Source organism: Galeopterus variegatus, unplaced genomic scaffold (assembly GCF_000696425.1).
Source record: "Galeopterus variegatus unplaced genomic scaffold, G_variegatus-3.0.2 Scaffold213, whole genome shotgun sequence".
NCBI classification, from domain to species: Eukaryota; Metazoa; Chordata; class Mammalia; order Dermoptera; family Cynocephalidae; genus Galeopterus; species Galeopterus variegatus.
The window spans coordinates 751,549-779,118 of NW_007726324.1; the positions used below are offsets into that span (position 1 = coordinate 751,549).

A 27,570-nucleotide genomic window follows, 5' to 3' on the forward strand; every position below is an offset into this window, starting at 1 on the left:
AGGGGAGACCGGGCCGGCAGAGGCGGCAGCGGTAACGGGCGGGGGAGGGGGCTGATCCCGCGTCTCCCCTCAGCAGACAATACAAGCGCCTCGGACCAAGTCCCCGAACCTGCCCTAGCCAAAATGGCGGCCGAGAAAGAGCGGAAGTGACGTAAGTACCTCATTAGCATAAGAGGACTCATTGTCCAGCTAAGTAGGAGGGATAGTGGGGGACAGTACTCCTCACCCTCGTGCACCCCAGGGACAACTCTCTTACTCCTACCTCTGCTTGCACCTAACTTTTCCTGAGGGAGGGTGCCCCCAGCACCCCACCCCCGCCTAAGGGAAATTATATAATCCCCACTGAGGGGGAGCTCTCGCGAGAACCCAGAGGATTTGCCATTGACCCACTAGGAGGCGCCGCGGATAATGGCCGCAGTGCGCTCCCGGGGTCCGTGTGCTGGGCGGGCGCCTTCCTCTGGCCGCAGCGCTGGCGGCGGAGGCAGAAGCAGCGGGCCGCAGCACGCCCAGCACTCAGTCAGGTGGCCATGCTGGGGATCCCTGCGCAGGCCCCGCTGGGCCTGGACTACATCTGGCGGGAGGGGTGTGCGGGGCGGCCCCGGGCGACTCCACGTGTTAGGAGGCCCGCACTCTCACCGGCTGGGCAGCAGCGGGAAGGGGCAGGGATATCTGACAGGTCGAGCCTGACGCTTCCTGCCTTAAATGAGGTGTGAGGGCCTCGTGCTTCACACACGGCCTTGAGATGAGACAACCCCATGGATGCCAGAGGCTGCCTGGTGGGGTGGGGTACTCGGTGGGCGGGAGCTGTGTTTTACACAAGATTCGCTCTTGCCTGGGGACTCGACATTCTTCCAAGACACAGTGACAGACTCTTCTCTTTGGTATGAAGGAAACAAATGGGCTCCCGAGTGTTTTGAGACTACAGGGCTGGTGAAGCCTAAGGATGAGAACTGATGTTGCCAATGGGCCTCCACAAGATCGTTATTAACCACACTTTGCAGTCCTAGGGACAGTAACTTCTGGTGCTCCCACAATCTGGATAGTGTAAGACAACATATGGAGAAACTTTGCTTTGTAAATTTAGGTCAATACCAACCAATACATTATCTCCTCAACATTTCTGAACCCAACTTTTATAGTGCACCATTGGTCCAAACGTATTGAAAAGTAATCGTGAAGGATTAACCAAGCCTGTTTTCTTAACATGGGATCTGTAAATACACCTTTTACTGTTTCTTTCAATTTCAAGTCAAAAGAGTTTCAAACCGTACTTAACATCCCGAAAGAGCTGACTTAACTGCAAGTATGTATAAGTTGTGGTTACATATTGCCCAATCTCTAAGACTTCGGTTAACAATTCTAACATATTGTCTTTCATCCAACACAGTATTCCATTAACATACATCTTTAAAAACCAAATCAGTGTTTCAAGGGAAAATAGCTGAAAAAAGTTGTAAAACAAAAAAAAGGGGGGGGGGGTGGCGGCAAAACATTTGATTCAGAAGACTAAAGATGAATCTAATTACTCACTGCAGAAGACAGGCAAAAGCTAATATGAAATAAAAGTAAATTTATCTTAAGTTTAGTTTTCTTTAGATACACTTAGATTTCATACAGTGATAATACAAATACAAAGGGAAAACATCTGGATTTCATCCTTGGATTCATTTACAAAGCAAAAAGGGATGCTGGATTCAGATGTAAATGTTTAAAAGGATTTTACAGTGCTTAAGTCACTAGATTCACTACAAAAATGGATCTAAATAGTCCAGATTCTTTTCTAAACAACATCCAAATGGTGAGAGTCTTCACTGCTCAAATACTCTTTACTGTAAATTCCAATAGTGATAGTGTTATAATAATTGTGGGAATATGAACTGTAAAGACTAAAAAGGCAAAAGTTATTTACTTTAGTGAGGTATGAGAAGGCTACCATTCTCTACTTTATAGTGGGTTCTCTAAGGTGATTACTTAATTTCTACTCCACATACTTGACGCTCAAAACTTAACTTTGGGTTTAGGTTAAAGAGATTAGATTCTGAACGCTCCAAATGATTGAGAATATTACATTTCTATTATCTTAGCTTATAACTAATTTTACGTCAAGAGCACTGATAAATTTTGTAGTTGTTATTAATGATGAGAGAAGTCACTTCCCCAAGGAAGGTAGGTCCCTAGTGGGCCAGCTGAACAGCGCTGGGCAAAAGGAAAATAAGATAGTAGTAGCCCCTACTGGAATGTGTACTAAGGGTTCAACTATGGGAGTGGGAGAGAAAATTTTAGTGTTCAAAATGACACTGTCTTGTATTCATTTTTGGTAGGATCTGTGAGAGAAATTCAAATAAAAAAATCAGGCTTTCAATCTCTTCAGCCAATTTAAGCCAGGAAAATGTAGTAATTAGGAAAATTGTTCACTAAATATGATCATTAATTAATTTAGAGATACCTCTTCTTTTTACTTGCAAAGGAAAGTCAACTTGATCTTAAGTTTACCTGCTGTAAGTATGTCCTTAACTTATATTTTAACAGATATTGCATGCTCCAAAAGCTACACTACAGTTAGAAACTGATCTTTTTTGAAATACCTACTTTAAAGAAAGTAGGTATACAGAATATTTGCCCTGGCTTTATTAAACAACGTAATCTGTATTTTAACTGGCAGAACACTTTTAGAAGAACTATGGAGAAGAGATTTTTGTCATATTAGTAAAGATGTAAGGTTTGTTGAAGATCTTGAAATAATATGAAAACAAATATTTTGGGGGGAAAATATAAGAAATTCAGTAAGATGTTTAAAAGTTACTATAGCAGCTAAGTTTGTGCCTCAATGTCATCAATATTTCCTTACTGATATAGGTTATTGCTCAAAAGAGAAAAGCTATGTAATCAGCTGCTGCCAAGCTGTTTTCCAATTCACAATACATATTTTAAATAGGCTTGCTTTAATAGATGAAATGCTTCATCAATTCAACAGCTGAAAAGAATCCAACTCCAAAAGTCTGCTCTAAGTGTATTGTTTCATCTGGTTTAAGAAATTTGAGATACACTTTTAGGGAAAGGGCAAAACTGTACATTTCTTTTCCAATTCAGACAGAAACAGCCATATATATTTCACGAATACAATTAACATTCCTCTTACTTTTGACATCTATTAGGTATAAAGAGCTATGAATCCAGTTTTTATAAAAAATACTTCAAATTCTTCCCCATGTAAGAAATTCTGCATTCACATACTCTAATGAAAGCAGCAATATTTTATGCAAAAAACCCATATACATTTATTTATAGGTCTTAATACAGCAAAATGTAAATGAAAATTTAAAACATTGCTCATTAAACCAGTAACTTTAAGATTATTTAATTTGAAACATAAAATAGAGTTTCTTCAGAAAAAAGATTTGCATGAAATGTACCTTACCTTATGGTTTATGTTCTAAGAGTACATTTTATAAAAATCAGTAATCAGGCTTTTATGTTTAAATTGAAATAAACATGATAAGTACTGAATAACTTTCTTTTATGTAGTAGCAAAGAGAGTCAATAATCCTTTCAAGAAGGAGACTATTTCATTTCCGCCTAACTTGGATTCACCATAAACACGATCCACAAATGATATTGGAACCTAGTTAAGAAAAAAATATATACGTTAAAGTCGGTCTTCCAGAAAATTAGAAAGCAAGCAGGTATATAACCATTACTAATGTAATAAAAGAGGACTAGTCTTATAAACAGTCCTTCAAGTAAGTTTAGAATTTGGGGGTTCTTAAATCAACTGTGTCTATCTCCAAGTCTTCACAATTAAACATGCATCTTATTATCTAAAAATAGGTCATATGAACAAACTCTACAACTGTTAGAAAAGCACTGACCCTAATTATGTTGGTTTACTCTGGTTCCAGGCTGTATTTCAAGGAAAAATTACACTCCAGAAGTACAATAGTCTTTCACTTAGTTTTCTCAGTAGTTTGTCCAATTTAGTTATCATTGTGTTTTAGCATTAAGTTAAAAATCTTCCAACTTCCACAAGAAAAGTGGCATTCTAGGGTAGCTGTTTTCTTGCTCTGAATGAATTTTAGTGTTAAATGAAGAGAGTCTTCCCTAAGAGCTCACTAGCCAGTCCTAAATGTTACATATACCCCCAACCCCTTGCTCTATAATTCCTGGTCATTTCCATTTACTCATAGAAATGGACACATAAGATTCATCATTCTTTAAAGTATGGTGGCTATTGGCTATAGCAAGAGGAGAAGCAGAAAAGTGACTCATCCCATAATGATGACAGGTCAGAAGGACACGCTAGGATGGAGAAAGTACCAGTAACTTGATTATTTAAAAGGGAATGCTTCCTCTTTTGTCAATGTTTTAAATCTTGGTAGGTCGAATGTACTAACTTGAAAGAGACTTGAATTTTTGCTTTAGTACTTGCACATTCTAAACAACTGGAAGCCCTCAACATTAATTTAGTAATTATGAAAGTTAAACTTTTTATTTCAAGAAGTCTAAACTTTACTGATCCTTTATGGGAAATACAACAGACTTTGGTATTAGTTGCATACCTCACCAATAGTATAATTCAACTGTCTTGCTCGAACGATCATCTCCATCTGGAAGACATAGCCTTTAGAAACACATTTTTCTATTAATTTCTGGAGAACTTCTTTTCGGTATAATCTGTAAGAAATTTGAATATATATGAACATCTCAGTAAATTCACTTGCCTACACATATCTTGACCTTTCAAAAGTTCACTGGTATTTATAAAGTCTAAAACTTTCACTAGCCATTGGTATACAGAAAAGTTCTCACAGTTGATGAATATGATACATTTGTCCTAAACAAGAAAAGGCCATGAAATATTTGCTAAATTGTGAGTATTTGAATTGTTAAATATTTGCTAAAAATTTGCAATAATTTTGAAAATGAATTCTCAGTATCTTTTAGAGAATTATCTTCCTATCATACTATCAGAAAATATCAAAATGTGGTAAAATGAATCATTTGATGCAGAACCACCCATTATTTTTAGCTTTTAAATTTCCTTAAAATTTGAAACTTTTCGGGCCGGCCAGTGGCTCACTCGGTAGAGTGTGGTGCTGATAACACCAAGGCCCCGGGTTCGGATCCCATATAGGGATGGCCAGTTCGCTCACTGGGTGAGCGTGGTGCTGACAGCACCAAGTCAAGGGTTAAGATCCCCTTACAGGTCATCTTTTTAAAAAAAAAAAAAAAAAAAAATTGAAACTTTTCAAGTTGAAAGAGGAGAAACTGTTCCAAATATTGAAACCATAGAGTTGACAGATGATGATGAAGCAACAGTTTACATTAGATGACAAGAAATAACCCAGCAAGGAACAGGCATTTCCCTGTAAATGTCTACGACGAACTTCTGTCTCCCAAGATTTACTTAATGAATTCCCTGAGATAAACTAAGTCCCTCTAGGATGAGCTTGGTTAAACAAGGTTAAAACAGGAACTAGGCATCATGGGATAGAGACAATCCTGGTGGAATTCAGCTATTACAAATTGAGGTCACAGGTAGACACTTATAGTGAGCAAATGTACAGCCTAACTTTAGATGGATTGCAGGCCAAATGCACAGCTCACCGAATTTACAAAGTAAGATAGTAGCTGGGAAGTCCTGTGGAGGAACTTAATCACTTTCTTCAGTAACTCTGAGTAGCAAGGAGCTCCTCGTTTTCAGAGTCAGAGATTAAAAAAAAAAAAAGTCAAGAGTCTCAGTAGGTAGGAAAGCAGTAATTTTTACTCAAAGCTAGGAAAGGCAGTTTGGTGTAACTTTGTTCTCTTCAAAGTTAAGGCCACCTAGACTTAAAATGCCCAAGGGTTTCACTGGAACCCATAATTTATTCTCAGACTTTATCTGAGGCTACCCTACCTTTTGACTTTTAAGTGGGTATAAGAAAACAGACAGGCCTTAGAAGAACCTGAGAGAGCTTAGTGTGTGCACTCCTTTATCTATACAGAGTCCATAAGAATTCAAAGGGGGGTAAGTTTGGAATAAATATGAAGAGAAGAGAATGTGATGGTAGTAGTATTTATTCAATAACAAATATTCATTGAGCAACATACTGGGTTTCAGGCACCTTTTTATATTTTGGGATTTTAGCAGTTTAAAACTAAAAACTAAAGATATATAGTATGTTGAATGATGTAAAGTGGAGGAGAGAGGATTAAGATTGTGACAGCGATGGAACAGTGTTTCAGCATTACCTTTAAGAATGGGAGTGTGCTATTTAATTCCTTCCCTTAAGAGTCATTTTATTCCCTTCAACAGTCACTTTCTAAGACATTTATTTCTCTTCACTGCCACCCTCCCCCACTCTCCGCACAATATCTTCAAAACTATATGAAGTCATATGATCCCACAAATAGGATTAAGATCCAGGTGGTCTTTGCTATTAAATGACTGTGTCAGACTGTAGTCTTTTGAGGATTCCTTTTCTTATTTTGTAAAAGGCACCTGCTTCCTAAATCTAGGGATCTAGTAACAATGAACTTTGTCTAATAACAAGTAGAACTTTAATGCGTGTATTTAATAAACCACTACTCTTATGAGAAGACAATGAGCTTGAACTATTTAAAAAACTGTGAAATTAATGGGCTCAGTTTTGTGTTTGGTTGCTATCATTTGCACAGAACACACCCACAATCACTACTCTCACTAAACGAAATCCATAACTCTCAGGCTGTTCTCCCTCGTCATCCCCTCCACTAATCCCAGTGTGGTTCTGGTGGCAGCGAGGCACCCTCACTCCCTTACTCTCTCTGTTGTGTTTTTCTTCACGGCCTCCATCTATCTATGCAACCCATGAAGCTACCGTAGGCCCGTTCAAAACCACTGCAACTGTGGCCTATGAAATCCACACTGGCCATTTCCTCTTTATAGAGGTTTTGTGAGTGCCACTACTCTCTGCATTGTTGCTACATGGCAATAAGAGACCTAAATCAGATCACACATGATTCCTTTGCCTTAGTGTGAAACTGAACGGATGTATTTGTAGGAACCCTCTCTCTTTTATATACCAAGTTCTGTTTTCTAATCAGTTTACTTTTTAGTTCTAGAGAGGCTTCACTTCCCTTTTTATTTGACCTTCAACAGGCAGCTCCTAGTGTGCGTGTGAGAATTCTGACAATTAATGATCTAGATTTTTAAAATCTTAACATTTACTTGTACTTAGTTGTGGGGTACAGTGTATTGTTTCAATGCATGCATATTGGATTTTCCTGCATTAAGTGAAGGACCTAAAAATCAACATTATTTACTGGAAAAAAGGAAATACCAAGTAACATAAAGTAAGTAACGCGTGGGGTTTTGGGCCTTAAAGTAGATGAACAGTCATTATATATTTTCAGAGATTATAAAAATCTGGCAATGTTTAGTCATTGGGTATCGTCAAACAAAGGAGCTCACATCCACTGTAGCAAATCTAAAATTAAACACACACACACACACACACACACACACAGAGAGAGAGAGAGAGAGAGAGAGAAAGAGAGAGAGAAACAAACATAAAAAACCCGAGGAACCAAAGCTTCAATCCAATTAAGTGAGGGAAATTGTTTTTAAACATGTGGAGAACAAGGTAACTGAAAAACCTCTATATAAATATTAAAGATTTGGGTCTTTGATCTTGGGGGTTATCTCAGTTGGTTAGAGCATGGCATTGCAATACTAAGGTCAGGGGTTTGGATCCCCATACTGGCCAGCCATCAAAAAAAAAAGGATTAAATATTTAAAACTTTTCTATGGACCATGCTATAAGTAGTCATCTAAACTGCAGAAAATTACTGGAATATGTGCTGTTCTTTGGAGCACATTATCAATGAAAGCAACATTCCAAATGAGCAGTTGAACCCTAATATTGATATTAACAAGCACATTAACCTAAGCCCTGCCTCCAACTTTTAAAAAGCATATTTCTCCTTCAGAAGATGTTTAGGCTTCATTAGCAGCATCTGAGGAATTTCAGTCCACCTTTTTTTGCATTCCAGAACAAAAACAGGGTGGAAATAAAAAATATTTCTTTAAAATAGCCATTGCAACGCAAGAAATTTAGGCAAGAAGTTATAAATAACAGAGATTTTCACTGTACCTGAAACTTCCTGTTAAATCAGATGCTCCTGGTCTCAGCAAAATCTGAGTTATAAAATTGGCCCCACGGCTGCCAAATAAAACAAGATTTTCTTTATAAAATACAATTTATAAACAAGAGAAACATATTCAAGAGCAGAGTGCTAAAAATGCTACACTAATTTCATAAATGCAACACTAATCTCACAAAAATGTTCTCTAGAACAAAAATTTTTAGTCAGTGAAAGGAGATCCCATACTCATTTTTCAGAAAAGAATAGGGATTTCTATTCGAAAGTGAAATTTAGAGAGGAACTATAAAACAACCATCCTTCCAAAAATTTTAGGTAAGAAAACATAATACAACTCATCCTTTAACAACAGTTGTTATTTGAAATTATGAATGTCTGTTACACAGCATTAAAATTTTTTTTTTTAAAGGTGTGCCAAGTGGGAAGTGGTTTTTGTGATCTCTCAAAATAACCAAATCTCATTCCATGACCCTTAGTTTGCTTGCCTGCTAATAGCAAAATATCGTAGGGCAGCTTAAAGCATGAAAGTTTATTTTTCACAGTTTGGGAGGCTGAGAAATCCAAGAACAAGGTGCTAGCAGATTCAGTTCCCATTAAGTGCCTTCTTCCTGTCTTACAGATTCTTGCTGTGTCCTCATATAGAGCTGAGGGAAAGAGAGCGCAAACCCTCAGGTCTCTGCTTATGTGGGCACTAATCCCATCAGAGGGCCCCACCCCCATCACCTCATCTAAACCTAATTACCTCCCAAAAGGCTCTGCCTCCAAATACCTACACATTGGGGGTTAGGGCTTCAACATATGAATTTTGGTGAAACACAAACATTCAGTCCATAACAATGACTTTAGGGAAACTGCTTCAAACAGAAATAAGTATCAATCAATTACAAGCTATTAGTGACTAATGGCTATTGTTAACATTTCAAAAAGATGTCAAGTGCCTGGAGAAAGAAACTGTATTGCAGCTATTTTAGTGTGCCTGGATTCAGAAAAGTTTTCCTCTCCAAAGCCAAGGCCCTCCCTAAGAATGATTATCTTTATACAAATAACATGGTTAGGGAATATCTATTACTAGGAATAGCTACTATTAGGGATGGTGGATTACAAAAACATTTTTCCCTTCAATTTGCTAACAGCTATTTAAAAATTCCAGGATATAGTTTACCCCCCAAAATGTATTTAAGCAAAGGACTATACATATGTATCTGCATTAATGTATTTTTACTCTTTTTCTTTCTTTTGGTGGCTGGCCGGTACAGGGAAACCAAACCCTGGACCTTGGTATTACAAGGCTGCGCTCTAACCAACTGAGCTAACCAGACAATCCAATTTTTAAACTGGGGTCTTTTTTTTTTTTTCCTTTTTGTCTTTTTTTACTGACCGGCAATGGATCGCAACCCTCCGTGTCGCGCCCGTACCGGACCGGGACCGGCAACGGGATCGCAAACCTCGGTGTTGCTCCCGCACCTCGCTCAGCCAGTGAGCGGCCGGTCTGTATGTGGGATCCGAACCCTCAGCAGGAGCGCCGCCACGCTCCCAAGCGGCGCACTGTAGCAGTGCGCCACCGGGCCGGCCCTAAACTGGGGTCTTTTAATTAAAACGCAACAAGACTCAGACAGGATTGGGTTCAAATTCTAGTTCTGGACCATATTAATGAGATGTAGAGTTCATACTCTAAGGCAGTGCAGATATAACTAGTAACAGACACAGCTAAATGACACAACTGAAACATTGTAATGTGTCTCTGATTGGGAGTCCCTAATTTTAAATAATAGCTGAATGACCAAATTTGGAGAGACCTTGGAGATTAGTCATTTGTTTTTCTCAACCGTGGCTGCGCAAGAGAATCATGTGGGGGGAAAAAACTGATGCTTTTGGCCCACTTCTGGAAATCCTCATTCAAATGGTCTACAGTGTGTGTGTAGTGGGGAGGGAGGACAAATAGGGGTGGTTGTGTATAATTTTCTCCCTTCGTGGTTCTAATGTTCAAAGGGATTGAAAACCAATGTTTTACTTAACCTCTCATTTCACAGAAATGAAGAGGTTAGATAAAGATTCAGGCTCTTAAATATTCTAACTGATTTACCCATGGTTCCAGTTAAGAGGCAGAAGTGAGATGAACTTAACAGAATTTCCAACAGGAATGAAGTAGATGATAAAAATATATTAATATTAGTAAGGATTTCTAAAGTTATGTTATTATCCTCTATATATCCTTTACAGATAGGAACATAATCTCATCTTCCCAACTAGTCTGGAAAGTAGACGAGGTGTATTAAATATCAAAAATTCTTTGTGGGCCTTCCATCAAGAGATGTATTCTTTTTCCCAACCTCTTGATTATGGGATGCTTTGACCAAAAAATTGACAGTGTGTGAGCCCAGAGCCTAGGATTCGAGAGGCCTTGCAGCTTCCACCTGTGTACTCTTGGGGTAAAATGTACAAAGTAACACAGTTAATTAAATGACACAAACAGGATTTTAACCCAGGTCTATCTGACTCCAAAGCCCCACTACTTTATGCTGCTTTTAGTAAAAGCTGAAATAATGAAGTAACTTATTTAGTTAAAATAATAAAAAGTAAATATGGAGAAAAACCCTACTTATTTAGTCCAAAAATATAGATGAATAGTTCACTTAAATCAAAACTGAAGATCCAGCAGAATAACTATTGCTGAACTGGACCATTTTTACCAAAGGCTCAATGGTTTATGATGGTTTTTCCTTAATGGAAAAACATTCAAAATAAAATGCTCTAATCATAGGAAAAATTGTAGGCAAGAGGCTATCTGGGAATACTTATTGAAAGTTATAATCTGATCCCACAAATCCCAAGGCAGCATGGTAATTTAATTCAAATATTTGCTATAAACATATTTCCAGCAGTTATACTAAGAGAAATTATAGCATATGTATACCTGATTATTTTTCTTTTCAAATCCCAGCCATATACACCTCCATTGCCTTTGTAGCGAGTTCCAGAGACAATATCAAAATTCCCCTCCTTTTGCTTTCTGTGGAAAAAATAAATTAGAAAAGGCTGCTGAACTTTCAATAGTTATTTTAAGGAGCTATACAAATAGAACTTTTAAGAGGAGCAGAGAAAAACCACAATGCCAAGAAAACAGATGGACTATCTACCGAAGGACCTTTCAAAGTGGGGTTTTCAAACCTGATCGTATTTTCTTCATACATTTTTAGAACTTCAAAACAGGGCTGGCTGGTTGGTTGAAGCATGGTGCTGATAATACCAAGGTTAAGGGTTCAGATCCCCTTACCAACCAGCTGCCAAAAGTAAATAAATAAAACTTCAAAATAGTAATATTTGCTGACTGTACCATATGAAATCATCTAAAAATGCATTAATAAAATTATAAATTTTCCAACTTTCTCTTTGCTTACAGAAAGATAACTCAAAGACACACACACCCCTAGGGTTTCTGGTTGTGTCTACAAAATTGGAATCCAGCAAAGTACAATTTTGTGACTTGCTTTTCATCAGTTAATGATACACACCATGGAATCATGGACATCCCTACAGGTCAACAGGTCTTTTTTTTTTTTTCTTTTTAATAGCTGCAAAAATATTCAATAGAATATTCAACTAATACACCTCTGTGGTTGTTTCCATGGTTGTCCGTCCAACACCCCCCCCACCCCACCCCCCCGCAAAACAACATAACCACAATAAATAGTGCTGCAATAAACATTCTTATAAATATATATACTGGTGCTTAGATCCCCCAAGATGGAATATGCTGGAATTGCCAAAACAAAGCATGTGAATTTTTCATCCTAATAGATATTGCCAGAAATTATTTTTCAAAAAGGTTATAGCAACTCACACTTCCTTCGGCAAAATTTGAGTGTGTCCATTTTTACCATCTTATTTGTACTGGATGTTACTGCTCTAAATGTTTTAAATTTTGACAAACTAATGGGTAATAAAATAGTAACACCCACTTAAAGTTTTAGTTCACCCCTGATGACATCCTAGGGTGAACATTTCCTCTCATGTTTATTAGCCATTTGGATTTCTTCTATAGAGGGCCAGTTTGTATCTTTTCACTCATTTTCTACTCTACTCGTTCTTTCCTTGTCAAGTCAAAGAGGCATTGTGTATTGTAGACTGAAGCAGAATGTCTAAGGTGACTTCATGCAGAGATCAAAGGCTGAGCAGGAGTTGGCCATTAGAAGCAGGTAAAGAGCATTTCAGGCAAAGGAGCACAGAGCCCTGTGAACTCAGAAATGAAAGGAGTAGGCCTGTGGCATGGAAAGCAAAAGGGAAGAGCATGATGAGGTGAGAAAGGAAGGCAGGGGCCAGATCACACAGGGGTTTGAGAGACAAGGGAAGAAGTCTGGATTTTTTCCCAAGTGTTAATGGGAACTCCCTGATGTATTCTAACTAGGGGAATGTCATGATCTAACTTCATTTCTGTATATTTAGCTTACATTCAGAACAGCTTCCAAATTCTTATTTGCAGAGGTCTTGTGGTCTCTTGGGTTTTCTAAGAATATAATTATATCACCTGCAAATAAATATAATTTTGTATCTTTTATCAATATTTAACTAAATTCTCATCTTACTTCATTACTTAAGACCTCCATATTTAGTGAGAGCTGGCATGCCTATCTTAAAGAATATTGGAAACAATTCAGCATTTCACTATTTGGTACAATGTCTGGATAAAGACTGAGTCACCTTTATCATGTTTAAGTGGTTTCTTTCTATTTCTACTTTGAATGAGCCATATTTGTTTATGGTGTTCTACTCTAATGATTCAGGGCTTAATTCCATTTAACAGAGAAACTACCTTCCATCTTTTCCTGTGGTATGAAAGAATTTAGATAACAAAAGAATTATCTGTTGATTCATCCCTCAGGGCTCCTAAAATACACCATATATATTCATGAGTCTACATTCATGAGTCTCAAATCTGTATGTTGGTTATATTTTTGATAGAAAACTTAAAATAGCATGTGCATTTTTAACTAATGAAGAACAAAAAATGAATATAAGTTCAGAACCAACATAAGGTAAATAATTTCAATTATCAGAAATAGTACCTACCTAATGAATTCAGGAATAAATTTTGGCTGAAATTTAGAAAGAATAAACAGTGAGTCAGTAATTCAGGCTAAGATGATTACAAATAGTTAATTAAGAAAAACACTACTTACATGGTGTGAGAGATCAGCATCCATAATAATTATGTAGTTTCCCGTGGCATGTTTCATTCCATGAATATATGCAGTTCCTAAAAGTGAAAATATTTATATCTGTTAAAGGAAATCACCAGAATGCTTAAGTATACATCTAAACAAGGAGAAAATTGTTTAGCACCCAAAAAGCCAACATTAGTCTTCTAAAAGTGGTACTAATAAATCGGTAACTTTTCATCTTAAGTATATACAGTTCACATATGTAATCGAGAAGGCAGCTGGCCACCCTCCATTCAGATGTCAATTTAATAGAAAAGATCATACGTATATTTCAGTTAAACAAAGGAACAGTACAGAAGTCTTATATTGTATAAAAATTATCATTTACATGGTTTAAAAAACCATCTTTATGTTGCTGCTTCCTTAGTGTCCACCTAAGACAATGAAAAGATCAGACCTCTTCTCAAAGCTCCAGATTTAAATATAAGCTTCCTACTTGTTATCTCCACTCGGATATTTCAGAAATCTCAAACATAACATTCCAAAACCATCTCTCGATTTCCTGCCCCTGTAAACAGGCCACCTCCCAAGAAATGGCACCAAGTACCTGATCACTCCATCCACAAGTCTAGGTATGATTCCTCATTTCCTGCCTTTACTAATGATTTCTAAATTATAAATAAATACTATTGATTCTACATCCAAAACATCTCTCAATCCCTTCCTTCCTCTCCCCCATCACCTTAGTCTTGGGCGCCACTTTCTGATGCTTGGATCACTGCCCAAGAAGTCTCCCATTTCTGCTCTTCCCAACACTCCAATTTTATTTCCACAAATGTTACCCACTGAGGGTCTTCTACACTGTAAACCTGACACATTAGACCCCTGCTCTGGTATTTGGGACCAAAGGTGCAGCTAGCAATTACTTAGCCATCTTCATCCCTAAAAGTCCTTCAGGGACTAGGCAGGTTAGGGTAATTGGTAAGGAGCAGGATTTGGGGATTCCTGCATTCTCTACAACAATCCATCACAAATATCTATAAGCAAGGTTGAGCTCTTGTAAACTTCGATTGTTAAGAAGTGACCATCCACAAATTCTGCTAATTCTTAGCAGCTTTCATGGCAATTTCCAGGTCATTTCAAATCCCAAAGAACATTCCAGATTCAGATATTCAGAACATTTGATGATGCCAGGGAACTGATGCTCTTTAGGACAGCAGATTCCAATTTTTAAGAACTGTGCTTTCTCCATGCTCCCCAAATTTTATATTAAAAGTATACCAATTCTCAACATGAGCAACTGGAACCAACAGCAGAAATAAAGGCATTCAGAGTTTTAGCTAAGAATTACTGAGCTTATCTGAGATTTTCTATAATGTCCTACGTTTAAGCTGGGAAATCTTTTTTTCATAAAAATAAAAATAACTTTTTAAACTTGTAACTTAAAGAATGTTCAAAGGTTCACAGCTAAGGTGGTGGGCTGGTCCGAGATGTCTGCTCTTGGATCCATTCTCTGGCTCTTTCTTATTCTGTGCTATGTTGTAGGGAACTATATTTCTCAAGTTCACTTGTCAAATGGTTTCCAGACAGCTTTGGGAGGTATAGGTGGCATCTCCTGTGTGATGAGACTCTCTGCATTAAAGTCCCTATACTGAAAAACTTACAGTGGTTTCTCTTTTCCTGAGTGGACCCTGACTGATACAAGCAACCCAAGTTAAACCATTTAAATGTCATTAAGATCATTAAAAACCGTCATAGGAGGTTACTGTATTTTGGCTTTGTTCCAAACTGGGAAAATACACACTGGATAATCTTACCAAGGCAAGAAGCAGGTATAAGGAGTTAGAGGTTCTACTTACCTAGTCCCAACTTTTTCTCTCGTGGTCTTAGAACCTGTAGGAATAAGAAACAACATTTTAATACAAATAAAAACCTATGTTAAATTTTATTCATATAAGTGCACACTCATTTTAATAGAAATATAGCTGCATTTATTAGACCCTTAAAGCAGGGTATGCTTAACATTTTTTTGCCAAAGTAAAAAAAGCATTTGATAACAAACCAAAGAGTTTAACGGAACTTTGGAGGGAAAACAACACTCTAACTCAACTGTACACGCAAAATTTAAAACTTTTTCTGATGACATCCACCATATTTTAAACAATATGTCTTTACATCTATTACTTGATTTATCATTTTAAACAATACCTATTCCTTCCTAGAAAAAACTGAGGATTTAACTCATTATTCTATACCTCTTCAGAATACCTGACAGCCATGTTTTCTCAATTCCCTTTGTGATTTTAAATGCTGATACCACTCTTCCTCCATCAACTCCATCATCATCTTGACTTTCTGCTTGGATGACCTCATCTCATTCTCTACTGGTCCAATGACATGTTATATTCCTAACCAAAAGGTTAATTTCTTTCTCTTAGTTTGTCAATTACCTAGTTTCTCTAAACTTTTTGGTTCATTATTTGGATCCTGACTTGACAGTTTAGCTGTTTTCTTTTGGCTGGAAACTTAAAAAGTAGAATGCCAAGATTCTGACTGTAGGTTTCCACAGCATGGGGCACAGGTAGACTCACTAGTGTGCATTTCTTGTTCCCTTCTGCATTTGCCAGTATATAAGCAGATTGCCTCTGACTGCAAATCTCTAAATGAAGTTCAACTTTTTATTTTTACTATGTGTAGGTCTTGGGGAGGAACAAAGATGGGTACAATACATTCCTGTCTGATAAAAGCTTATAGGGAGGAGAAACAGACATCCACATAATCATCTTAATAATAATTACAAAACACTGGATAAAATCAAACAAAACCTGTAAGATCACTGCCAGATTTTATTTGATTTTGTGATTGATAGTTGATGATAAAATATTGGCCCCCGTCTGATATTTGCCCTAAAAAGCAAATCTTTTAAAGCTTACCTGAGATTTTTCTATAAAAATTTTAGCTATAAAAGCTTTTTTTAAAAAGATAACTTTATTACTTATAATTTTCATAATGTCCAAAGATTTATATGAATTAAACAATGTTGCATAAATGAGGTAATGTGGTGACAAAAGATCTCTAAGATATAATTAGAAGTAATAATGACACAGGAAAATTACATTTATGTTTAGAAACAAAAAAACCCCACAACCCTACATAGTTCTACAGATGTACACACATACACATGTGCACACAAAAGGTTTGCATATATGCTCACACACACAAGTATATGTACAAAGCACACATACCAAACTGTTGACCTGGGACTCCCTGAGGAAGGGACTGGGATGCAGATTAGAAAATGCTCATCAAAGGTAACCTGAGTTTTACTGGTAATATTTACATCTTATAAGAATATATTTATTTCTTATGAGGTTAAGTTCAAATTGTTTCTACTTATAGTCGTGTGCTTTACTTCCAGACCCTGAATTCCACCTCCCCACCTTCCCGGACCCTTTTCTGTCTCCTCCTAGCATCAATCTGATAGCCCCTTTCTATGTGAGGCAGGATAGCACCCGAGACAGGAACATAGATTCTGGAGCCACAATGCCTTCATTTGATTCCTGGGCACATAAAGGAACACGACAGAGCCCCCCCCATAGGCCTGTTGTGAGGAACAAGCAGTGAATTAATGTAAAGTGCTTGCAAGAGTGCTGGGCACATACTATTTGAAGTATGTTTAGCACAACCACTTATAAAATACTTCATGTGATACTATAATTTGTTTGCATTTCAAGAAATGATAATTAATTGTCATAAAAAATAGTCACCGGTTCCAAATATTCTTGATTAATCCCAATAATAGAAATAATTTTTACAACTAATGTTTACTTATAGGTGAACATCAGTTATAGGAGATCTTGGTGGGAAGAGTTTAAGGGAGATGTGTTACTCCTATATACATGGTAAATCTGTCCTATACTAAAAATTCTTTCAGTCTGTCTTCGTAAAAGTTTTTATTATAGAAAATCTTGAAAAAAGTTAATTAGTAGAAAATATTCCAAATAAGTTATGTGATTGTACTTAAAAACATAACTGAGACTATACTACATATGCAGTTATATAACCTGCTTTATACTTATTAAATCAAAAGTTTAAATATTTTCGGGCCGGCCCATGGCTCACTCGGGAGAGTGCGGTGCTGATAACACCAAGGCCACAGGTTTGGATCCTATATAGGGATGGCTGGTTAGCTCAATGGCTGAGCGTGGTGCTGACAACACCAAGCCAAGGGTTAAGATCCCCTTACCGGTCATCTTTAAAAAAAAAAAAAAAAGTTTAAATATTTTCGAGAGTCGTTAGATTACTGCAAGAAGATGCTTCAGTAAAACTATCAATTTATACTAGGATCAATAGTATTTGAGTGAACCTGTCTTACCATACTCTCAAAACTACTGGGTTGGGCCGGCCCATGGCTCACTTGGGAGAGTGTGGTGCTGACAACACCAAGTCAAGGGCTGGAAACCCCCTTACCAGTCATCTTTAAAAAAAAAAGAAAACTACTGGGTTGTTTAAAGGGGGGGATAAAAAAGCAAAAAAAAAAAATAAATCTGCTAAGAAAGGATAATTGCATTCTCCTATTTTGCAATTCTTCGTTTATTAGTGAGGCTCAATACTTTTTCACGTTTACTGTTCATTTGTAGTTCTTTTTTTATGAATTATCTGTTATTTGTTTGGAGCACTGATTTTGCTGGAGATAGTATTTTGGTATTTGGGGTTAGACAGAAGTTTAATATTTTTAAGTAATTAAATCTCTCAATTGTATAGTTATGCTTGATGTTTTAAAAATTAACATGTATTACATTACCAGAACAGTTTTTAAAAATCTGAGGATGCTCATGTCCCTGACACAAAATACCGTAGTATTTGCATATAAACTAAGCACATCCTCCCATAGTATACTTTAAATCATCTCTAGATTACCTATAATACCTAATACAATGTAAATGCCATGTAGTTGTTATGCTGTATTGTTTAGAAGTGACAAGGAAAAAAGTCTGTACATATTGAATACAAATGCAAGGTTTTTTTCCCTGAGTATTTTTGATCCATGGTTGCATGAGTCCACAATTGCTTGAATCCACAGATGCAGAACCCATGGATATGGAAGGCAAACTGTATAAACAATTTTATTTAATAATTATACCTCAATAAAGGTGAAAAATAATGACAAAATATAGGTGACTTTATCTGATCTTAAGTTGGGGGATGAAACTAACCACATAAACCAAACATAATAGAAGCATTCAATATAGAAAGGCTGAAGTCCTCCATAATCTTGATCTGTCTGCCCAGTATTGTTAACAGTTCAAAATAAGTGCTCCCAATTTTTCTATGGTCCCACCTCTGCCATTGGAAAATGACTTCGCCTTGTCTGTTTCCTCACCTACAGTTTTTTTTTTTTCCTTTTTGTCTTTTTTACTGACTGGTAACGGGATCGCAACACCAGACCCGTACCGGGGACCGGCAACGGGATCGCAACCCTCGGTGTTGCGCCTGCACCGTGCTCAGCCAGTGAGCGGGAACCGGTCTCCACATGGGATCCAAACCCTCGGCGGGAGTGCCGCCGCAGTCCCAAGCAGCGCACTCTCCAGTGCGCCACTGGGCCGGTCCTCACCTATAGTTTTAAAAAATATATCTTCCTTGACTTTTTTCTGAAACATTCATTTCAGACAATTTGAAAGGCTGAGAAAACAGCTGTGCTGAATACTCTATGGTAGTCTAAGATGATTTTAATAATTTTTCTACATCTTTCCCCCCAACTAAACATACATATGTCACTTAAAAGCAAGTTACTGCTATCCCTGGTATGGCCTGATATTGTTTCTGGTTTTGTTTTTTGTTTCTATTTTTTTTTTTTTTTTTAGTTTTAAAGTCATTTCCTAGTTTAAATGATTTAAAGGCAATAAAATGAATGAACAGGGAATTTTATCTGGTACTACAAGAAATCATGACAACAAATGCTAATTTTTTCTCATTATTTTGAATTTTACTGGATTGATAGAAAAATGGAACTCTGAGGACAATGTTTTTTTAGAATCTGAAAGGTTAATTTAATAGGCATTCTCTAAAATCAATCAACTGTACCCCAAGCTGAGGTTTTATGACAAAAGTATTCAAAATGTTATCAGATTGATGTTCCCAGATTAAATGGCAGCATATTCTATATATAATAAATGTGAATCAGAGGCTTGGCTCATGACTTCTAAAAGAAAAATTGGGAAATTTTTGGTCAAAAATATGAACCTAGGTAGCATCATTGAAAGTGTCTGCTAGGGCCGGCCCGGTGGCGCACTGCTACAGTGCGCCACTTGGGAGTGTGCGGCGCTCCTGCCGAGGGTTCGGATCCCACATACAGACCGGCCACTCACTGGCTGAGCGAGGTGCGGGCGCGACACCAAGGGTTGCGATCCCGTTGCCGGTCTCGGTCCGGTATGAGCGCGACACTGAAGGTTGCGATCCGTTGCCGGTCACGAAAAAAGACAAAAAAGGAAAAAAAAAAGAAAGTGTCTGCTAGAAGGCTGAAAATCTGTCAACTTTTTACCTCCTCCTGTATTCCCACACATTACATTTTTCAGAGAAGACCTGAGGTGTGACAGCCCTGTGAGATACTCATCTGTGAGACAGACTGAAAGAATTTTTAGTATAGGACAGATTTACCATGTATATAGGAGTAACACATCTCCCTTAAACTCTTCCCACCAAGATCTCCTATAACTGATGTTCACCTATAAGTAAACATTAGTTGTAAAAATTATTTCTATTATTGGGATTAATCAAGAATATTTGGAACCGGTGACTATTTTTTATGACAATTAATTATCATTTCTTGAAATGCAAATATCAATAAAGGTTCTTCAAAAAACTTTATTTCTCTACACCAGTGGTTCTCTATTGGGGAAAAGGAAGAATTTTGCCCCCACACGGACAATTGATGACATCCAGATACATGTTTGGTTGCCAACTTGGTGGGGAAGAGGGAGTATTGCTACTGGTATCTGGTGGATAGAGGCCAGGGATGCTGCTAGACCTCCTACAACGTACATGACAGTCCCCCCACAACAGAGAATTAGCCGAATTATCCAGTCCCAAAAGTGAATTGTGTCGAGATTGAGAAACTCTGCTATACAATAATTTACAAATATAAATTTCAAATAAATACCTAATGATTAGAATGTGTTTTCTAACATACTCAGACATTTGTAAATCCAAACCAGTGATCAAAAATAAAATTCATGAAGCCATAATAAAATAAACTCTACAATTGCTTATACAAGAATACAAAAATATTCATTACTCCTATACAAGAACAACAGGTTTCAAGGTACAGTGGAAAAATCTGAAGGTTAGGACTCAGAATGTCAATCTACTCCCACAAGACTGTTGTATGGATTGAAATAAAAATGCCAAGTGCTGTGAAAATCCATTCATGTTTCACATGAAAACAGCCACCTTTCCCACTTAACAAGCTCTTAGTTGCAGGCAGTATTTTCTAATGAAAGTCTGAGAATACTCAGAGAAAGGTAGCAAGAAAGATTAAGACCCACAAACTAATTGCAACCCAGGTCTATAATATTCCTTGTGAATTCAGTACCATGCTTTCATTTTGCCCTTCAAAAAGACTTATCTGCAGTCAGTCATAAAAAGAGAGTTCATCCAAAGGCTCATTCTTTTGCTGTAAAATTACCACCGACTCAGCATATCAAAGATACGTAAAATTTTAAGCACAATGTAAATGCATTTAAATTCCAAGTACAAAAATTGATCTTTATCTTTTTAGTTTCTAGACAAATAGGCTGAATTTGAGCATTTTTCATTTCTCATCTTTCGTCTACATTAACAAAACTGCCATGACAGAAAAATGTTCATGTAACTTACAATTTTGTCCGACCCATAGATCTTCTCCAACTGTTCAGCAACATCCCTTGTTCCATCTGGGCTTCCATCATCTATGATTATAATTTCATAGTTGATTCCACTAAAAAAATTTTTTTAATTAATGTTTGGAGACAGTGTTCTCAAACTTAAAAATAATTTTAAAATTACTAATCCCTCAACAGTTTAAGTGAAGATTTATTGCCATATTAGTCACTAAGGAAAACTTTAATTATCAAACAAAATAAATGTCAAACATTTAGTACTTTAACTCCAAACCCAGTATATTGCTGAAACATGCTATTGTAAAGTCCTGAGATATTAAGAATTCTTACACAGAAAACATATTTTTTAGTTAAAAAGAAAATCATGCAGTGATATATACACAATATCAGATAAAATGTTATTTACAACTTTGGATATGGAATTGTGGGACCTTAATATCAAATCTTACATAAAATATTTCAAAAGTACTTTAAGTGGAAACACAAATTGAGTAACTAACCAAATCTTCCTTTTAATTTAATTCCAATAAATTTAAGTAACAATCAAGAATAAATCTGATTTAATTTCACCCTTAAAAAAACCCACTTTAGAATAGTGACACAGGGGGCTGGCAGGCTAGCTCAGCTGGTGAGAGCACAGCCTTATAACACCAAGGTCAGGAGTTCAGATCCCCCTACTGGCCAGCCACCAAAAAAAAAAAAAAAAAAAAAAAAAAAAGTCTTTTAAACCATTATTTCAGATAGTTGTACCCATTATGCCACACTATAAAATTAAAAACCAAAACAAAACACACAGTAAAATTACAAAAGATTTCACTGTGCTTCAGAATTAACATCTCTCGGTTACTTTCCATTAACTTCATGTGATAGTCTCTATTCTAAAAACAAACACACACAATACTTGGTAGATAAATACTATATGGATGTACATGTGATCACCATCTTGTCTTCCCCCATCCCCCTTTTTAACAGACATTCTTTTTGTTCACTTTATCAGGAAAGTTAAGGAGAAAGAACAAGAGGCACAGCCAAACACCCACAATATAACATTCTGTTTCTTCTTGGTCCTCTTTAAGAAACATATGCAAGGAAATCAACCAGAAAACACATCCTGGGTTAAAGGCTTAATAAAGTCAGCCCCAGCAAACTCTGAAGACAAGAAAGCTAAACTCGGCCTATCTATCCTCCAAGAGTAGATACAATGACTTCAGCCTTCCACTGTGCCTTAAATTTGGTCACAGTGTTTTACATGCCGAAACATGTGAGATGATGGTTCTACTAGATGTGCAGAAAAAGGTATATTTCATAAGCAAAACAGAATCATTCATAAGCAAAATTACTCTCACTTCAAAGCAGCCACACCACTTTAAAGCAATCAAGCTGAGCTGACTTCAGATAATTAGACTGCGTCTGAAAAGAAAATAGTTGTTCCCTTTATTAAACTTCATTCTGATTAAAAAACAAACCACCCCGAAATCATTAAAAATTAAATTGCACTACATAAAAAATTAAACTATAGAGCAAAAAAATCATAAAATCAGAATACAAACACAGAACAAGACCCCTACATGATGGTCAATTTCTCTAATTAGAAAAGAGCTTGCAGGGCTGGCCCGTGGCTCACTCGGGAGAGTGTGGTGCTGATAACACCAAGGCCACGGGTTCGGATCCCTATATAGGGATGGCCAGTTAGCTCACTTGGGAGAGCCTGGTGCTGACAACACCAAGTCAAGAGTTAAAATCCCCTTACAGGGACCGGGAATGGGAAGGAAAGCGAAAGGAAAGGGAAAGGAAAGGGAAAGGAAAGGGAAAGGGAAAGGGAAAGGAAAGGAAAGGAAAGAAAGGAAAGAGGGAGGGAGGGAGGGAGGGAGGGAGGGAGAGAGGGGGAGAGAGAGAGAGAGAGAGAGAGAGAGAGAGAGAGAGAGAGAGGAAAAGAGCTTGCAGAAATCGAAATAAAAAGATAAACAACTAAACGGGTAAAAAAAAAAATTTGAAAACTGAGGTCCGTATATGTGAATATAGTTATTCAAAGAGATACAATCAAAACAGCAATGGTTTTCACCAATTAGTATTTCCAACAACGTAAGTTTAATAGTGCTCAGGCTGGCTGGTTGGTGGGGAAGAAGGCACTCTGAAGCCTGGAGAATCCTAAGCTGATACTTTTTTTTTTTTTTTTTTTTTTTAAGAGAAATTTGGCAATAACTGTCAATTTTGAGCACAACTCTGTTGACCTAACAATTCCACCTCTAAGACTTTATCCCTGGCACCCTAACAAAAGTATCAGTGTGTTTGCTGCAACATTCATATAATAAAGGAGCACTCACGATATGTCAAGCACTTTTCTAAATGACAAAAAAAATTGTGTAAACAAAGTCCCCGTTTTCATTTGTAAAGCAAAAAACAAAAAGCAAAAAACAAAAAACTCTGGAAATTCTCTGTTCAACGACACGACCCGGTTAAACCAATGGTAACACAGCTATATGGAACATTACTCAATTTTCAAGAGAATTTCAAAGATTTTCACAGCATGATCCCATCTGTGTAACCGCAAAACAAGTTACTTAGTATTGATAGGGTTTTCCTACGTTTTTAAAAAATTGCGTTAACACTTCCAAATTCAAGCTCCAACCCTTCCTTCTTCCCACCCCCCAAGTTTCTAACAACCACACCAAACATCCATAAGTGATCAGCGAAGATGCCCTTCCGCTCTCTCCCTCTAGAAAGGTTATTCTGTTCAGCGGTAGCTCCCTAACCCACACAGACCAAACCTCACGCTTACATAAGCACCGGCACCGACGCGGGGAGTGAGCGCGCTCGCTTAGTCTCCCGGCTCTTGCAGCAGATACTGATTACCTAGAGGGAGGAGTAAGGTCAGGCTTTCAGCCTCGCTCCCAAGTAAAAGGGTGGCCAGCCCTTCTAAGAAAAAAGCGAGGCGGGGGGCGGGGAAAGGGGGTGGTTTTATAATGAAGATAAATAAGCGTCTCACAAAACCTAAGGACAGAAAAGATAACCCAGGACACGGAGAAAGAACGAGAGGTATCTGCCTCTGCTTTCCTCGCAGGGTGGCCTCCTCCCCAGGGGATCCTGCGCGAGCCTAAGTAAGGCTGGGCAAGGCTCCTCGCGCAGCCAACTGTCGACACCCAGGCGGGGGAAGCCAGCTCATCTCGCTAAGGGAGGGCGGCCGGGTGCGATACCTCTCGGAGAAGCTTTTCACCAACAGCCACACGATGAGCGGTAGGTTTTCGCGTTCGTTGTAAGTGGGTAAAAGCACCGAATACTTGTCCTGTCTCTGGGCGCGCCCCTCCGGCTCCCGCCGAGACCTAGGAGGAGTACAACTCACTTCCACGGAGGCCATGGCGTAACTGCGCGAGACGCCGGAAGCGGAATTACGTAAACGCGACGCGAGAGGGGCGGGTCAGATCGTGCCAAATCCGAGAAAAGGGGGATGGTCTGTCTTCTGGTTCTTATAGGGCCTCTGTGTGGTTGAACTGAAAAATAAAGACTTATGAATCTTTAAAGTTGAATCTGGATGTTTCTTAGGGAGATATTTATCTATTCATCACCTTTCCTAAGCTTCATAAGGTTTTAGTTTATTCCAGTCGCTAGGAGACAGCAAGCCGGAAACGGAAATGCCTTTCACTACAACTTCCGGAAGAGGTCGTCATGGCTGCCAGGTTGGAGGTTCTCGCCCTACAGGCTGAAGTTGCCCAGCGCGAGGAGGAGCTGAGTTCTCTGAAGCAGAGGCTGGCGACGGCTCTTTTGAGGGAGCAGGAACCAGAGCCAGAACGTATGGTTTCTGTGTCACCGCTGCCACCGAAGGCCGCTCTTTCCCGAGACGAGATTCTGCGCTATAGCAGGCAGTTAGTACTGCCTGAGCTGGGCGTGCATGGACAGCTGCGCCTGGCGACCGCGTCCGTTCTAGTCGTGGGCTGCGGTGGGCTGGGATGCCCACTGGCACAATACCTGGCAGCGGCCGGCGTGGGCCGCCTTGGCCTTGTGGACTACGACGTGGTAGAGATGAGCAACCTGGCTCGCCAAGTGCTGCATGGCGAGGCACTGGCTGGCCAGGCCAAGGCCTTTTCGGCCGCTGCCTCCCTGCGTCGTCTCAATTCGGCGGTGGAGTGCGTACCCTACGCTCAGGCCCTTACGCCAGACACTGCTCTGGACCTGGTCCGCCGTTATGACGTGGTGGCCGACTGTTCTGACAACGTGCCTACTCGCTACCTGGTTAATGACGCATGTGTGCTGGCTGGTCGGCCTCTCGTGTCGGCCAGCGCTCTGCGCTTCGAAGGCCAACTCACAGTCTACCACTATGACGGCGGGCCTTGTTATCGCTGTGTATTCCCCCAACCACCCCCAGCGGAGACGGTGACCAACTGCGCTGATGGCGGAGTGCTCGGTGTCGTAACTGGGGTCCTAGGCTGCCTGCAGGCGCTGGAGGTGCTGAAGATCGCTGCAGGTCTGGGCCCCTCTTACAGTGGCAGCCTGTTGCTTTTTGATGCCCTCAAAGGGCATTTCCGCTGTATTCAGCTGCGGAGCCGAAGGTCCGACTGTGCAGCTTGCGGGGAACGGCCCACTGTGACTGACATGCAGGACTATGAAGCCTTCTGTGGCTCCTCAGCTACTGATAAGTGCCGCTCCTTGCAGCTACTGAGTCCAGAGGAGCGGATTTCTGTTACCGACTATAAGCGACTTCTGGATTCTAGGGCACCCCACCTGTTGCTGGACGTCAGGCCTCAAGTGGAGGTGGACATCTGTCGTTTGCCTCATTCTCTACATATCCCTTTGAAACATTTGGAACAGAGGGATGAGGAGAGCCTGAAACTCTTAGGAGACGCAATCCAGGAAGAGAAACAGGACACACAGGAAGGGGCCGCATTCTCCATTTATGTTATTTGCAAACTGGGAAATGACTCCCAGAAAGCTGTGAAGATCCTACAGTCCTTAACAGCAGCCCAAGTGTTAGACTCTTTCACAGTTCGGGATGTTGTGGGGGGCCTTATGGCCTGGGCTGCTAAAATCGATGAAACATTTCCTCAGTACTGAGATGCTGGTATAATCTGACGAGAAAGGTGTGGGTTGCCCTAATATCTCAAAGATATGTTTATTTGCATGCATTTCAGTAATATAAAGAAGAACCTGTGATTCTACAATATCTGAATATGTAAACTCTTCTTTATACGGATCTTTTTTATTGTAATGGGTGACTTATTAATAGATTGATTGATAAAACTATTTCTGAGAACAAAACAGATTGTTAATACTGTCTCTTGTGTTTTCAGCACTTGGAGGGTGTCTCGAACATGAGATGTAACATGATAGGATTTTGTATTTTAAACTGAAGATCGTTTATCTGACCTGCTTTTTTCTCACCTTCCCCAATCCAAAAGCTCTCTAAATCGTCCATTTTATACCTGGAATTAAAATGTAGTAAATTTAGTCTTACCGAGCTGATCACAGATAATATGGGGGGGGGGGGTCAGTTTATTGCTTAGTAAGACATTCTTTTGGTCTTATTTCTACATCAAATAATAGAATATTATTCTACAAAATGAGTAATATGTGAATTTTTTTAATTATCTGGGAAGTGGTCATTAAGCATTTTGATTTAATATCAAAGTGAGATCTTTAAAGTGTAGCAAAATAAAGGAAACCACCTTTGTAGTCTGTTTCCCTTATAAATTGCTAATATTTTCTCAGAGTTAGCTTCAGGGTCCACCTTATGTTGTACACATATAACATTTTCTAAATTGTATTACTATGGTTCGGCTTACCTTGAAATCTTCAAGTCTAAGCCCCAACCTTTCACCATTCCCCCTTTAATTTGCGTTTTCTATTTTGATTTAATCTATTTTATTCCAGCATTTTATAGCTATGTAAAATGTGGGTTTTTTTAATGTTTCCTTACTAAACAATATTTTCATGAAATGGCTGGTAATCTGCCCAGTTTCTAATATATACAACAAAATTAAAAGTACGAGTTTGGTCTGTGAGCACCAGTTGAAGAACACATGGCCTCTCAGAAGGAGGCCTCTGCTTTTCAGGCCCATAATATCAGATTTTTATTTTTTAAGAGAAGCAGGAATCACAGATGTAACTGAAGTCTTTGTATCTCTAGTGACAAATTAAAAGTTTAAAACCATTGTGGGCTAGACAAAACCCTCTGAAGGCCAGATTTACTCACCAGTAGGCAACCTCTGGTATAGAATCTTCTTTTATTATAAAAAAGGTGGTATTGTTTAACAATCAGATTCAAAATTAGTATAGTCATCACTTTTTAACTGTGAAACATTGTAACTCATTCTTTCAACAGATAAAAGTATGGAGTGCCCTTTTCTGTGAAGCAGGTCTCTTAAGAGTGCTTCTCCCAAGGAGTTATGGAAATAAATGACTGAGGGGTGGAGTAGAAAACA

The 27,570-nt window shown here is 38.5% G+C and overlaps 2 protein-coding genes across 3 annotated transcripts; one reads left to right on the forward strand and one right to left on the reverse strand.

Moving 5' to 3' along the window:
* Nucleotides 1-1,550: 1,550 nt before the first annotated feature.
* DPM1 (dolichyl-phosphate mannosyltransferase polypeptide 1, catalytic subunit) lies at nt 1,551-24,533 on the reverse strand. 2 transcript variants are annotated; one of them, XM_008565920.1, is made up of 9 exons: nt 24,352-24,533; nt 21,156-21,255; nt 15,140-15,173; nt 13,299-13,375; nt 13,189-13,214; nt 11,036-11,131; nt 8,112-8,180; nt 4,557-4,671; nt 1,551-3,622 (listed from the first exon to the last, which is right to left on the reverse strand). In XM_008565920.1, exons 1-9 carry the CDS (start codon nt 24,510-24,512, stop codon nt 3,518-3,520), a joined length of 783 nt encoding a protein of 260 aa, XP_008564142.1. In that variant the 5' UTR covers nt 24,513-24,533; the 3' UTR covers nt 1,551-3,517. The 2 variants fall into 2 exon arrangements, with proteins under 2 accessions (XP_008564142.1, XP_008564143.1); XM_008565921.1 differs by lacking the exon at nt 8,112-8,180 and having other exon boundaries at nt 24,352-24,517.
* A 264-nt stretch (nt 24,534-24,797) lies between these two features.
* MOCS3 (molybdenum cofactor synthesis 3) lies at nt 24,798-26,409 on the forward strand. The gene has a single exon (XM_008565922.1). The coding sequence runs from the start codon at nt 24,821-24,823 to the stop codon at nt 26,201-26,203; it is 1,383 nt and encodes a 460-aa protein (XP_008564144.1). The 5' UTR covers nt 24,798-24,820; the 3' UTR covers nt 26,204-26,409.
* Nucleotides 26,410-27,570: the final 1,161 nt, after the last annotated feature.

What these genes read in the sequence shown, in the direction of transcription:
- DPM1 (XM_008565920.1), bottom strand. Translation starts at nt 24,512, where the DNA reads ATGGCCTCCGTGGAAGTGAGTTGTACTCCTCCTAGGTCTCGGCGGGAG. An exon ending in ATGCTGATCTCTCACACCAT is followed by an intron (nt 13,215 to 13,298) that starts GTAAGTAGTGTT and finishes TCTAAATTTCAG; the next exon opens with CCAAAATTTATTCCTGAATT. An exon ending in TTGAAAAGAAAAATAATCAG is followed by an intron (nt 8,181 to 11,035) that starts GTATACATATGC and finishes TTTATTTGGCAG; the next exon opens with CCGTGGGGCCAATTTTATAA.
- MOCS3 (XM_008565922.1), top strand. Translation starts at nt 24,821, where the DNA reads ATGGCTGCCAGGTTGGAGGTTCTCGCCCTACAGGCTGAAGTTGCCCAG.